Source organism: Lycorma delicatula, chromosome 13 (assembly GCF_047948215.1).
Source record: "Lycorma delicatula isolate Av1 chromosome 13, ASM4794821v1, whole genome shotgun sequence".
Classification (NCBI taxonomy): domain Eukaryota; kingdom Metazoa; phylum Arthropoda; class Insecta; order Hemiptera; family Fulgoridae; genus Lycorma; species Lycorma delicatula.
This window is the reverse complement of record NC_134467.1, coordinates 6783119-6797589: the sequence shown is the minus strand read 5'-3', so window position 1 is coordinate 6797589 and position 14471 is coordinate 6783119. Positions and strand designations below refer to the sequence as shown.

The 14471-nt window shown below is 28.1% G+C and overlaps 1 protein-coding gene across 4 annotated transcripts in view; it reads left to right on the top strand.

The window, feature by feature from the left end:
* The window catches only part of RhoGAP19D (Rho GTPase activating protein at 19D), a 448570-nt gene that overhangs the window by 332914 nt on the left and 101185 nt on the right, over positions 1–14471 (top strand). For all 4 annotated transcript variants that reach the window (XR_012758648.1, XM_075381037.1, XM_075381038.1 and 1 more), the window contains 2 exons: positions 11102–11213; positions 12740–12838. Coding sequence is in view for 3 of the 4 variants with exons in the window: in XM_075381037.1 (XP_075237152.1) it covers positions 11102–11213; positions 12740–12838 (211 nt within the window). In the remaining variant the exon portion in view is untranslated. The remainder of the gene's footprint in view (positions 1–11101; positions 11214–12739; positions 12839–14471) is intronic.

Below are 14471 nucleotides of genomic sequence, written 5' to 3'. Positions count from 1 at the left end.
TGAGAAAGCTGTGTCTAGATAAAATATAAAAACATACAGCAAAATAACAATGTAAAGAAACTTGTTACTGGGTTTAAAGCATGGCTTTTTATTATATTGAAATATATATTATTTTTCCCCATTAAGGTTCCTTATTAAGTTATTGAATTTTTTTGCAAAAATATTTTTGAATATTTGAATAATATTAGACAATATTTTGGTTCATAATAACAGTCTAATATTAATTAATAATGATAAAAAAAAAATGAAATCATCTTAGTTGACAATTTCAATTCTTTGTTTAGAATTGCATGGTCACCAGAAAAACATCCATTGAAAATTAAAAAGAAAAAATTCCCCTATGCGGTTGGGATGCCTATTTAGTGAAAAATAAGACTTGATTATACACTTAAAAAACCATTTGGTCGATCTCCTTTTTTTTTTCAAATTATTTAAATTTCCTTGACATTTTAGATTAAGTTTTGCATATGCCTGTTAATGAAAGAGTTGTATCTTTTTTTTTTGTAGGATAAATATTAGTATATTTCAGTAGTGATCAGATCATATGTTAATTGTATTGCTTCTGTCAATAACTATTATAATGTTATGCATAAATTAACGTGCAGATGTTTTATCATATGGTTTTATTGTGGTCGTTATTACTGTTTTTTTTTTTTTTATAGTGGGTCAGCTGCTAGTCATCTTACGTTGCTGTTGTTTTACCTCTTTGTCTATCCCCACCATTCTGTTGCCACTCATTCATTCTTATACCTGATACCCTCATTATTATTGTTCACTATAATTATTCTATTTTGTACGTTACAAACCCGCATCTCTAAATATAAATATATAATCTACATTTCAATGTATACGTTATATAAAATTAGCCGTTTAACTGTTTTTTTTTTTTTATCTGATAATTTTATTTTTATTTTGGCAATCTGCAATATTATAATAAAAAGTATAACTCGGCTTTACTTTTAAATCGATAATAATTTTTGAACTCAAGAATCTGTACTTGTTTTTTGTTTATATTATAAGTTACTACTGTATTAATATTTCTTGTTTCTTTTCATATATTTAAAACTAATATTTAAAATAAAGAATAATAATAACAAATTTAATATATTAGCTCATAATATTAAATGATTACATAATGTTTTGTGAATTTATAATTTTCACTTATGAGACATTTAAAGGTTTCAAAAAAGTAAATCCTTTTTTTATTTTTAAAATTTCAGCAATTTTCCTCTGACCAGAACACCTTAAAAAAGAAAATATGTTGTCATTTTCATAAAGAGTTTTTGATATTGATAGTTTTCCTTCACTCTTCCAAGCAAATAAAAATTTACTTTTTGTCATCAATAAAATAACATACGATTCTCTTAATGTTCATACCGTTGTGTTATTGTCGTGCACTATATTCTGAAAGCTCATCTTATTTAAGTTTATTTTTAATGGCGCTTTTATTCTGAAGTAGTGTAGCATTATATTCTTGTGTTTCTTAAGCATAATAACATGTCTGGTTGTTAGTCCTAAAAACTGTCATGATTTACAGTGTTTACAGTGATTTACAAAGTACAGGCCCTTAAAAAACTTTTCAACCGATAAATGTAGAAAAAGAAAAATGAAATCTACCAAATGCTCTTCTTACCCAGTGTCCTCCAAGCCACCATAGGAACCCAAAAATTTTAAATGAAACAAGTAAGACTGCGACAGATCATTATACAGGACATTGAAAAACAAAATGTTTGAGTTAAAAAATTGGGTTATTGCAACTCTAATCGAATCGACAGTCATTTGATGTCTTCCCTAGCTAGTTTCAAATTTGGTTCAAACACTTCTTAAACTATTGTTCTACAATGAAGCATTAAAAGAATTCAATTTAGCAAATGCTCTTACCTCAAAACAATAGATTTTTCAGTACGAGACCATTTTTTGGGTGTATTATGGACTACGTTTGAAACTAACTTTGTAAAATATAAAATTGCTGCCATTTTGGTTACAGTTGTCGTAACCTGAAGAGTATTTTTAACCAAAAGTTTTGTTTTTCATTTAAAATATTTGAGTTGGCCTTTCCCATGAGACTTCATGCGTGGTGATCTCAAATTAAAAATTAGATAGTTGTGGGAAAGGGGAGTTTGTTAAATTTCATTTTTCATGTTCAACTATTGAAAAGTTATTTAATAGTTTTCCTGATTTATTAATCAACCTATATGTAATGCGTTATTATTTTGTAATTTCAGTTATTAAGCATTTATTTATTTAATAATATTTTATTATGTACTGTACTCTTAACAAAAATTTTATTGGAATTTTATTTAAATTAATAAATGTGTTTTTTAAATAATTAGTTTTAAGCAAAAATTATTTTTTACTACAATCATTTTTTTTCATTTGTTTTTTGTGTTTGTCATGAGAAGTTGTGATAATTTAAGTTATGTTTTTATTTCGTTGTGTATTTTTAAAAATAACTTAACCAAATTAGTGAATTTATAAAAATTAGTTAAGTAGCATAGTTAAAACAATTTTTTAAAAGTGAAAAAAAATTTGTGGTTGTTTGTTTATATCGTTATTCTTTTCAGTTGTACTTAATTTTTTTTATACGTAACTACAAAAAGAAAATTTTTTTTTTTTGTAGTGGTAGCGACTTGGCCTTTTAGCCTTTCATCTGAAAGTCATCCTGGGTTCAAATCTCAGTCAGCCAAGGCATTTTTCACACATAAAAAATTCCATTTTTATATTTCGATACACAAGTTTCTTTGTATACGCCTGGGGTGAATTAATCTATAAATTAATTATTCTGGAAAAAGATTACTTATAATAATAGAAAAGCAATTTTTCAGAAAAAAATATGTATCCTAAGACCTGCAAATTTATTATGGCTTAGTATGAAAAGTATTATACATGTTTAAAAATTCATCATAAAACATTTTTAAAACGGTGCAGTATTTTCATTTGGACAGTATATGTAGTTGTTAGAAGGTAATTGTTTGAGGCTCCCCAGCCTATGTAACATAATGAAAACCTTTATTATTGTTGTTTATATGAGCATCGTGTAATTTATGTGATTTACTTCCAATTATTGTGAAACTGTGAACAGTCTAAAATAATTTTTTTTTTCTCACTTGTGGAGGGGAAATATCTAACCGACACCATCCGTCCACATAGATGGCAGTGTCAGGCTCTCACGGACAGAAAAAAATTTTTTTTTTTTGTTTTGCGTAGGAGGAGGGAAAAGCTCTAGCCAGCCTCTACGTGCCCATACAAGCGGGATTGTTGGGCTCGCACCGACTAAAACCCCTCCCCCTTTACTAACCTAACATGAATAATATTGAAAATTCACCTAACATAAACTACAGGTTTGAAAATATGGGGTCGAAGACAAGTAGATTCAGGGTCAAGGACAGGGTCAGGGTCAGGGGTAGGGGTTTTAGTTCAGGTTACAGGTGAGGACTTTCTCATAGGAATTGGGAGAATGACTTGCAGGTGGGAAACGATGCTAATCTAACTTGTATATAACCTAACTTGACTAGATAACTAGTGTAACTTAACTTAATAAAGCCGATACGCGATAGATATATTGTGTATCGGCTTTATTAAGATTTTTATCGGATTTAAAGTCGGCTGGGTGTTCTGCATCGGTGGGAGGGGGGGGGTCGATTGGCGCTTGGTTGCCAAGTGTTACGGAGACTACCGGTCGGTTTTTGGAAGATGTTGTGGTGCAATGATAAAATTGCTTTTGCGCATCATTCCATAACGGTGGAATGAGACTTCCATATTTAGCCAGTGTAATAGGGTTTTTGGGGTTACTAACAGAAAGGAATTTTCGTTAGTAACCCAAAAAACATTCATTCAAAATTGGTGGAGTGGAGATCTTAAGATCACTTCTATGACCGTTACACAATCTGCTCTGTAACTACCTTGCCTAGTTCTGTTTGGTGTCTGGTAATATTGACATCGCCTGATTGGCCTGTCCATATTTTCTGTCCTTGCCTGACTTGATGTAGGCTGATTTGGCCTGATCGTATTTTGTTCTCAATCTTTTATTTGACATAATCAATGGGGCTGATTTGGCTTGATCATATTTTGTTCTTTATCTTTTATTTGACATAAACGATGGGCCTGTCTTGACAGATGATTTGGCCTGATCATATTTTGTTCTTTATCTTTTATTTGACATAATGGATGGGGCTGATTTGACGTAGGCTCATTTGGCCTGATCATATTTTGTTCTTTATCTTTTATTTGACATAATCGATGGGCCTGTCTTGACGTAGCTTGATTTGGCCTGATCGTATTTTGTTTTTCTTTATCTTTTGTTCGACATATTCAATGTATTATAATGTTGCCTCCATACTGGTTTCATTTTGTGCTGAAAAAAGAAAAAAAAACAAACATCGTCAAATATCTAAAAAAATTACACTTCTGTAAAATAAACTAATTTTTTATTTATTAAAATGATTTAATTTATTTTGTCCTTTTTAACAAAGTAAAAAAATTATATGTTATCTTATCATAATCAACTTTTTCAAAACATAATATTACTGCATTAATATTGTTGTACTTTAATAGGGACTATGAGTGAAAGTATAACATGAAAAACTCTTCAGTCATAGGTTTCTAGTTATGAACGTATCTAATAAGAAATAAAGTGTCCTCACATCGGCCCAAACACAGATCACTCTTAAGTGTTGATCGAATCAACAAGTTCTAGGATCAAGATTTACCTCATCAAAAAAAAACAGATAAAAAATAATGAAAAGCTATCCTGCAGGAGATTGGAACATTTTTAACCAAATAGGAACATTTAACTAATTTTTTTTTACAAATAAGAGCCGCTTTGAAAGAGTACTTAAAGTATTATCATCCTTCTAATAAAATAAAACAACTGATCCCATCAGAGGATTACACAGTAATATAAATTATAAAATTAGAAACAAAGATGATCTACAGATTGAAAGTCACCTCATAGGCATAATTCTGATCAGTATTGTATATTTGTTTATACTGATATTTTTATTTATTTGTTTATACTATTTTAATTTATGAAATTAAATTCGTACTACGATTTTAGTCATGAGTTTTTATTATTTAATTAACATTAAAATAATATGAAATTCAAACACCATCCTATTTAAATTTCTAAAGAGAACAGAAAATTTTTGTGTGTTTGTTATCATGTTTGAAAAACAAAATTTTTATTTTGTTTCTCTTCCTTTTCCATATATGTAAAGTTCAATTCTGTGGTTCTGCCTCTCGGTACCGGTTTTTTTGGCATCTGTCGTGTATTTTGTTACGTAGTCAATTAATATGCGATACGATATTTTGTAAAATGCTTTTATCATGATTTACGGTTCAAACATTTAAAAGTAGTTCTTTCATGTATGAACACGAGTTCTGTAAATAAAGTAATGAGACTGGTTCAGAAAAATTTTATTTACAATCCGATTATGCATGGACTGTTATCACCTTCACCTAAGGAAGTGAAAAAACCAGATGGAAAATTTTCGGATATTCGTATGTACACGTACATATGTTCGGTCATGCGTCAGGAGGCCTCCTTTAATAATTAAAATAGTCAGTAAAACTGATTTTAAATAAATTAGAATCAAAATTAAAACAATTTTTTTTTTGGGAACTCACCTATCAGGAGAGGGGATTTAATTATTTTCATGGCTGTTGTGTAACAAAACATGTTTTGAGCATTAAACATTTGAAACTGTAATTTTTTTTCATTTTGGGGGCTCCTATATTCAAGGGGAAGCATTATTTAGCTAAAATGAATTTTTAAGAAAAAATCCCTAAGTGGTGATAATAAATTTAAAAAAGAATATTTCAAAATTGTTTAGAAAATACAATGATACAACCACAATCCTAAATAAAAAAGTGGTCATTTTCTAGGATGGAGTGAAATCTTAGTCTAATTTTAATTTTTTCAAGAAAAACTAAAGAGTAAATCAAAGAATTAAAATTTTTCATTTTAAATGCAATTTAAAAGATGGATTTAAATTTTTTTTTAATTTTTAATTTACAAAAATATTTTTTGTTACCAGGCTATTAGAGTGGGACGACCAAAAATTTTGTTTTTTCCAATTAAGGACAATTAATTAAAATGGTTTGAAAGCCTTTTAATGATGTTGAAAATTTAGATGTAAAAAACTCATATACCCCGATTAACTCATACAGCTAAAAATAGAAAAATATATGAAGTAATTTTTTGGAGAGGTTTGAATAAAAAGACGTAGATAATTTGTGATCTCGATAAACAAACTTCAACTTTTGTAAGGAAAGGTTTTTGCTAAAAGTGCCCTAATAAAGATTTGAAATTTTATTTCAACCAAAACCATTTTTACCCCTTTTTTCAATTTTTGTAAAAATATATGTTTTTGCCCCATCCAAAGGTACGATCTGTCTAAAAAATTTGAAGAAAATCAGTAAAATGGAGTCCAGAGTTATAAGACCAACTACAGAGCAGCATGCATATGCACTGTGTCTGTTAGAGTAAATTTTTTTTGATTTGGGAACATCGGAATAAAAATTGCTTTTGACAGATTATTTACAATTTATTAAAATATACAAATTAAACAAACAAATTTAAGCAATTTACATCTCCTAAATTCAAAACTTAAAAAGGGCAATTTTTTTTTTATTTTGGCCGATTTATATACTTTCCCATACAACTGTAACAGCATATATCGCTATATTTGGAAAAATAATATGCTGATGTTAAATGTTAATTTAGTAATAATTAAAAAAAAACTTTTGTATGACGCATTGGCACTTTATGACAATGAAACGTGAATTATAAGAAGATTATAAGAATATCTAAAAAGTAAAACAAAAAGGCTTCTGAAATGTAATATTACAGATTAGTGTTGATATAAAATGAAATATAGTAGAAGGAAATTTATGTTAACAAGTCATAAAAAAAGGATAAATTTTGCGAGTTATTTTTTAAGGCATTCAATATTAATTATTTTTCAAAAGGAATTTTAGCAGGTTAAAACAGTAGAGGATGATAAAAATTGAAATATATTAGAGACTTAGGGTGTAAGAGGTATGTTGACACAATAGAGATTGGCAATGAATAGAAAAAGAATGAAAAATGAATCAAACCAGTCAATTTTAACTCAAGAAGCAGATCCGTAATGTCGTTTGATATTTTATTGGTAAAAATCCCACTATTGTCGCCCAATTTGTATTGTGACACTCTAAGTCTTCATAGGGCAGATAAAGTTACCAGTTGAACATCATAACAATATTAGGGAACAACCATTTAGATCAATTGTGGGTTGTGCTGCAATGTCTTGCTATTAAAGAGGGGGTCAGTTCTTCTTCACCTTGAATTTCAGGATGATTCTAAGAGCAGACTAGTCAAATCTGGTAGTTCAACCAGATATCCCTCCGTAAACGTAAGATTTATCAACTATTAATTCTAACCTTTTTAAATATCTGAAAAAATCTCTACAGTTGTACTGTGTGGATTGTTGCTCTTATATAAATTTTAAGCGGCATACCTATATCGAGAATTTAGTAGGTTTTCATCTGCATCTACAAAAATCAATAATGGAGAAGGAGCGATGAAGAAGATGGAAAAGAATTGAGTGTAAGAAAAAACGATCTATCCATCAGGATAAATAAAAGTATTTTTTTATCTTGCCCAGAATCCCTCATTAATTTCACTTTTCCTTTCTTTAAAACCCATTTTTCTTATATAAGTACAACTTAGGCTTTTTGTGAGTTGCTTGTTTTTAAGTTGGGTAGCACCTCTTCCTGAGAGTTTCTCCAGATATTCTGAAGGTTAAAAAATGTTTCAACTAGATGCTTTCTGAATGCCATAAATTAAATGATTCTTCTGTATTAAAGTTAAACAGATATTATAAGGTTGTTAATCATTGGAATCAGTTGCTTTACTCTTCCAATGGAAATATTAACCAATTATTGTTTGTAGTAACTACTTTTATATTTGTTCAATAAAAGCATTTAATAATTTAAAATAAAAGTTTTGGAAATATATAGTGTAAATGTTTACCGGTTTTTTCATTGTATTTCTTTTGTTTAATAACTAGTAAAAAAAAATTATGTAATGTGTGCAGTGTAACTTTGTTTACTTTTTAATACATGTTTTATCTATTTTATATATAAATATTAGTTTATGATAAGTAATAAAAAGTAACGTAATAAAAATAACAGACGTGTTTGTTTTAATTATGTAATTATTTATTGATTAAATGCTTTTTTGTTTTTTTTATCTGATAGGTTTGATGTGATAAAATTTCCAATTATCATTAGTCATTTAGTAAATTTTTGTCTATAAAAATAAGAAAAAATGTTACACTTATTTTTAATTTATATTTCAGTTTGTTTGATATTAATATTTATCAGTATTATTATTATTATTTTCTGAATGAGTGAAAATTTTTATTATATTTTTTATAATAATTATTTTTGTTTTACTACAAAATTTCAAGTTCGTACAATATCTTGGATTTATCATAATCTCAATTTTTGTCATGATGCTGAGTAAGTTTTTTCTTTATTATATAACGTGTCCCGTGAAGAGGTGTACGCTTTTGATTTAGTATCACTCGCCCTTTCCTCCACCGATTCTATTGAAACTTTACGACCTTTTAACAAAGATTCTAAAAATGTTCTGTGAAAATTTCAACCTTCTAGGATTTATAGAAACAAAATGGCAGATTTCAAATAAAAATATCAATTTTAGATAAACCTTATTTTTTATTAGTTACAAAATAGCTGGTAAAAATTATTAAAAACAGGTGATATATTTTTAAACAACCGTTGAAATTGAGTAAAAAAGTTAAAAATTTCTCATAACCGTGACTAATTATCTAAATGTTTTTAATTATTTTATCTAATCATCATTGTTTTTAATCCTTTTTATCAGCTAAGATGATAAAGATAAAGTAGTAAGATGGTAATCTTAACGAGTATCCGTGTGACCTTTTTCTTTGTTAATAATTTTAAGTGGCATAACTATTACGTTCATTAGCCGTTAAAATATGCCATTCAGATAGCTAAACTCAGCATTCTTAACTTCAGTAATCTATAGGAACATTGAATAAACCATTGAATTCACCACACTTCAGTTTTCAATGTCTATTTACTGAGATTTGTTCCAGGTATTCAGGTATCATCAGATTACAAGGGATGCATTTTCCCTTTTTCTCCAATTTTTTTTTTTAAACTTATTGATTTGTGAAATTAACAGTTTATAAAATTTCAAGAATGTCTTTTTTTTTAATTAAGATTTCATAAATTTGTTGCTACTTGTTTTATATTTCATTTCTTTTAAAATTGTGGTCGTTTAATTTTCCAAAGAATTAAATTATTTGTCTCCTTACCAAGATATTATTAGTTAAGAAGTAATGAAATGTTATTCAAATATAAGAGAATAATAGTTTTTTTGAAATTTCACTTATTTAAATTACTTTTGACCAAAAATTTTTATTTCTTGGAAACAGGAAATATACTTTTGCCACTAAAAACAATTATGAAGTTACATACTCTTATAATTTACATGATTAAGCACGCGCGTGCGTGTGTGTGTTAGCTACAATTTTTTATACATCATAATCAACATGTGAATGTATCTTCTGTTTTAAAATTCAAAATTATAAATGTTTAGCTGGAAAGAAATTTTATAAATAAAATGTATATTTGTTAGCTTCAAAATGGCCTATAGTTGGATGGAGTTGTGGAGTTTACTCTAAAAATAAATCTATTGCATTCTAATTATAGATAATGATGGTAGGGCATTTAATATACCACCTTATAAATAAGTAAGTTTTTTAATTTTCACTGCATCCAGTTATGAGTTAAAGTATTATATACAATGCATTGTTTTATAACAGAAACGGTTATGTTATATTATTGTTTTGTACTCTCTTCCAGCCTTTTTTGTGGCTGGCAAATGTATAAAGCATTTGAGATACAAGAAACCACCATTCAGATTTGCTTATTCTGAAAATGATGTTCCCTCTATAACTTATTCCTTTGAAGAAAAGATGAAAGGTGTTGTTACTTGTAGGGTTGAACATCAACCACATTTCAATGAGTTGACGTGCTGATATATGACAGTACATACATTTCATTGAAGAAGGCATTGGGAAAGCACCTCATACTTCACCTTTTCTAGTAAACGTGGTTTGTGATATTTGTTATTTTGAAAACGGCTAAGTTGTTTCTTAAGAATGTTTCACTTCGCCTACATCCATTACAGTTATGGTTCTCAACATACAGCACTATTAATTAATTATCAAAAAAATGATACTGACATTTTGGAGAATAAATCCCTATAAAATCAACTCTCCACTTTTTAAATCAACAGTTGTGTAACTGTATATTTGTTCATTGAATTGTAGTATGATATTCAGCCCGGCAAGCAGCAGATAACATCTGCATTCTGTTTTCATAGGGAATGGCTATATAGTAGACATTGTTACTTTCAGAGAAAGCAATTCTACCATTTATTTTCTATGTCTCCAGATGCTTTGCATGTGTCACAGCCTTAGCAAAGACAGAGCAAACAGTGTAAAGCAATAAATTAAAGTATAATTTTTTTTTTTTTTGTTAAACAATGTGCTCATATAACATTGTTTTAAATCAGTAGGATTTATTTTAAGGTGTATACTGGAATTTTTGATATTTCATATTTAGTGTAACTGTTTGAAGAACTTGTCTATCTCTATTATAAATTTTTCTTGATTTATATACTTGGGTTTTTGTTATGTTTGTTATAGTACATGTATTAGTTATAGGTATGAGACTTTTTTTTAGATGTAACAAATTAGGAAATCGTAGGTCGTTTGAGAACTTCTGAAAAACTCATTTTATAGATGTTAAAGGTATTAAAAAGATCAAAATCTTCGTGGCTTCATTAAAAAATAATTTAAACACATTTAATGGATTGGCACCCAGAATTAAATTTTTTTATGATTCAATCTATTTTATTAAGATATTTTCAGGCAAATTAATGAGATATTGATTGTCAACAATGTGTTATGTTGCATTCTTTTATTTTCATATGTAAATTATGTTTATTGTATTTATTTACATGTAAAATTAGTAATTTTGTATTATATTTTTGTTGTTTCAGTGTCCCGGTGTCAAGAACCAGTCTCTGTGTCTCTGATTTAGGTGATAAAGAAAATCATCGTGTCATTAAAGAAGGAAATTTACATTGTAAATTGACGCTTGTTGATGGAAAGGTTTGTTTATAATAAAATCAAAGTTTTTGTTTGTTTTTATCACTTTTGTAATTACTTTACGTTATACAAGTTTGAAAAATCACCTAGGAAAATCCCAAATTGATTTCTTAAATACAAAATAAATTGTTAAAAAGAGCTCTCCAGACAAATTTTTTAGAAATAAGTCAGATCTTTATAGTCTTTAACTTCTGATTATAAAGTAATAAGTAATTGTATTTACTGAAAGTACTATATCATAGATAATTATAAAATACGTGTAATATGAATGTTTTTATATTATGGCATTTCCATATTGTTATTAGAACTCTCATTTTTTTTTTCTTTTGGGAAGAAGCAAACACCATTACAATTTGGTTTTGAATTCTTCATTCATACTTTTAAAGTAGTGTAATGGGTTTCACCAGCTTCGAGTGTTCCTTGATTTCTAGTTTGATTTTAAGTCATTAGGCTTTTCAGTTTTTTATGCTTTATAAAGCTTTATAAAGCATGCTTAATTATGAAAATACAAACAGTGTTGTAAACAACTATAAACTAGTTGGTTTCCGTGAAACTTTGTATTCAGTTTCAATTTGTTTATCTTGTGTATTTAACCCTTGTACCACACCGTGGATTGCATTCACAAATCTCACATCCTGGTTTCAGATATGACACTTACCCATAAAACCAATTTTTTTCTTTTAACTCTACATACATTGGTTTGGAAAAATCAAATATAATCTTTTGAAAAGTATATATGGATTTATTTTTTGGTAATGAATACGTAAACAACAGTTACTCTGAGGTATACAGGAACTTAAATTTTTTTTGGAACGATCTCAAATTTACAATGAATAAATTATTTATAAATATGCATAACACATTATACATAATGTTATATAACACACACTCGCACAGTACCGGTATATACAGTACACAGTCACCGGTGTCTATACATATAATAATTAATGTCTTTGTGATGATGACATACTTGAATGGGATATAGTATAGCTTACAATTCTCACTGAATGAGGCAAACTTATAATTTTTTTTCATGATTCTTGGGTAGTATAGAGTTGAAACGTAGTGCGCACAACATGAACATCAGAAATAGAATGTTTATTGCTTATTAGCTGGTCTCCCATCTACATAAACCTAACTTATGAGTGAGGATAAGGGATCCTGTAAAAGTGCTTTCATGATAAAATTATGGTAAGATATATCTTAGCCAGCCTCCATGGCACGAGTGGTAGCATCTCGGCCTTTCATCCGGAGGTCTCAAGTTCAAATCCCGGTCAGGCATGGCATTTTTCACACAGACACACACACTACAACTCATTGATCTCATCCTCTGAAGTAATACCTAAACAGTATTCGCGGAGGTTAAACCAAAAAAAAAGAAAGTGTTATCTCAATATTTTGTACTAGTTAGTTTATATTAAGAGAATTTAAAATATAATTTAACAGTACAGAGAAAAAATATAAATCTTAAAAAGATTAATTTCATAAAAATAACTCATTTATGTTTATGAATTTTGATTTTCTTTCAGAGAGCCAGTGATAGATCATGGAAGCAAGTCTGGGCTGTTTTAAAAGGACCTATTTTATACCTCTACAAGGAAAGAAGAGATTCAATACCATCATCTGAGGTAATTTAACAGTTTTTTTTTAATTTACATACATATTAATTTTTTTGCAGATTTTAATAGTTACGTTATAAAGAAACATGATATGAAACATCTGACAAATTTGATGCCAAAGAGATTGTATTAGAATTATAGATAAGCTAGTGGTTTTAATTTACTTAGATTAATTTAATTTAGTAATTAATATTACCTTTTTTTCAACTAGCTCAAAGAGAAGATAGTAATGATTTTTTTATCCAGCCTGTCAAATCTTCAGTCATCTGTAAATTAACCGATGTTTTTTGGCATGTGGAATATTAAATTGCAACATAAAAATATCCTTTTGTGCTGTAAAATGTTTTTCCCAGTCAAGCTTCATTGTCTCCTGCTTATGAGGCGGTACAGGCTTCTACAAAATTAAGAAATATTAGGAAGGAAGTTGTATCAATATAATGCAATAAATTATCCAGTAATTAATACATTTTATTGCTTTAATCTTTTCAGTAGCATACGTCCATTTGTTCACAATTAATTTACAAGGAGTAATACTTGCATATATAATAATCAATGGATGAAGCCTTTACTTGAAAATCTATCATAACAAAAAGAAAATGAAAATAAAATATACTTGTTGATTTTCATGAAGTTAATTAATTTTAAAATTCATATTCAAAATCTAAAAATTATATTTTGTTTGATTTTCTTTTTGCTTGCTTATACATATTTTTTTTAAATTTGTCGCAGAGGAAACATGTTAGTAATAATTGTGTTTGAGATTTGGGGTGTAATATTTATGTAGCGGTCTCTGTTTGTCACATTAAACTATATCTCATTGCTTCTGGTTTATTTCCTTTTAATAAAATCTATCTTTTTCATTTATAAAAATCAACTAAGCCTATCTATATTGGATGTAAATAATCAGTCACGTGAGTTTTACATTCTGTAATTATCGTTTATTAAAATAATGTTTAATTTATTAGTTTTGTTATTGTATTAGGTTTTGCTTGGAAGAATCAAATCAATTTAAAGTGGTCGTTAGTCCTCTAAACATTACCTAAAACTTTTGTCTGAAACGATTTTTGATATGACCAACCCTTAGGCAAGGGATGACCAAAATATTGCTGGAATTGTAAGATGGGGCTTATTGTATCCTAAACACGTGCAACTTTTTTCACATTGAACTGTTGTTGTAATGATTAAATTTGAGAAGTTTTTCTTAACTTTAAGGTGGAAATCTTTTTTACCTCCTACTTAGCACCGGTGAAATCTATTCCGCCTTCTGGCATGCCGAAAGGGGTTTTTTTTTTATTTGGAGAATTTTAAATTTTAAAGATAGTTTTATTGTTTTGTAAATTTATAGTTACTAAAAATCAATAAATAGTGGTCATATCTAAAAAGAAATCATAACGTGTTAACGTGTAAAAGTAACTACTGATGGAATGAAAAAGAAATCAAAAAAATATTTTCATCAACTAATCATATTTCACATTAAATTAACTGGAAATATTTTTATTTATTTTTCTAACAGAATTATGAAGGAAAAGTAGATAATTATACAAATAAGCATATATATATAAACTCATATGCACACACTCAAGTGAATCAACGTAGATTTGATTGGCATGCTGAAAGGGATTTTTTAGTTTCCAATTACAAA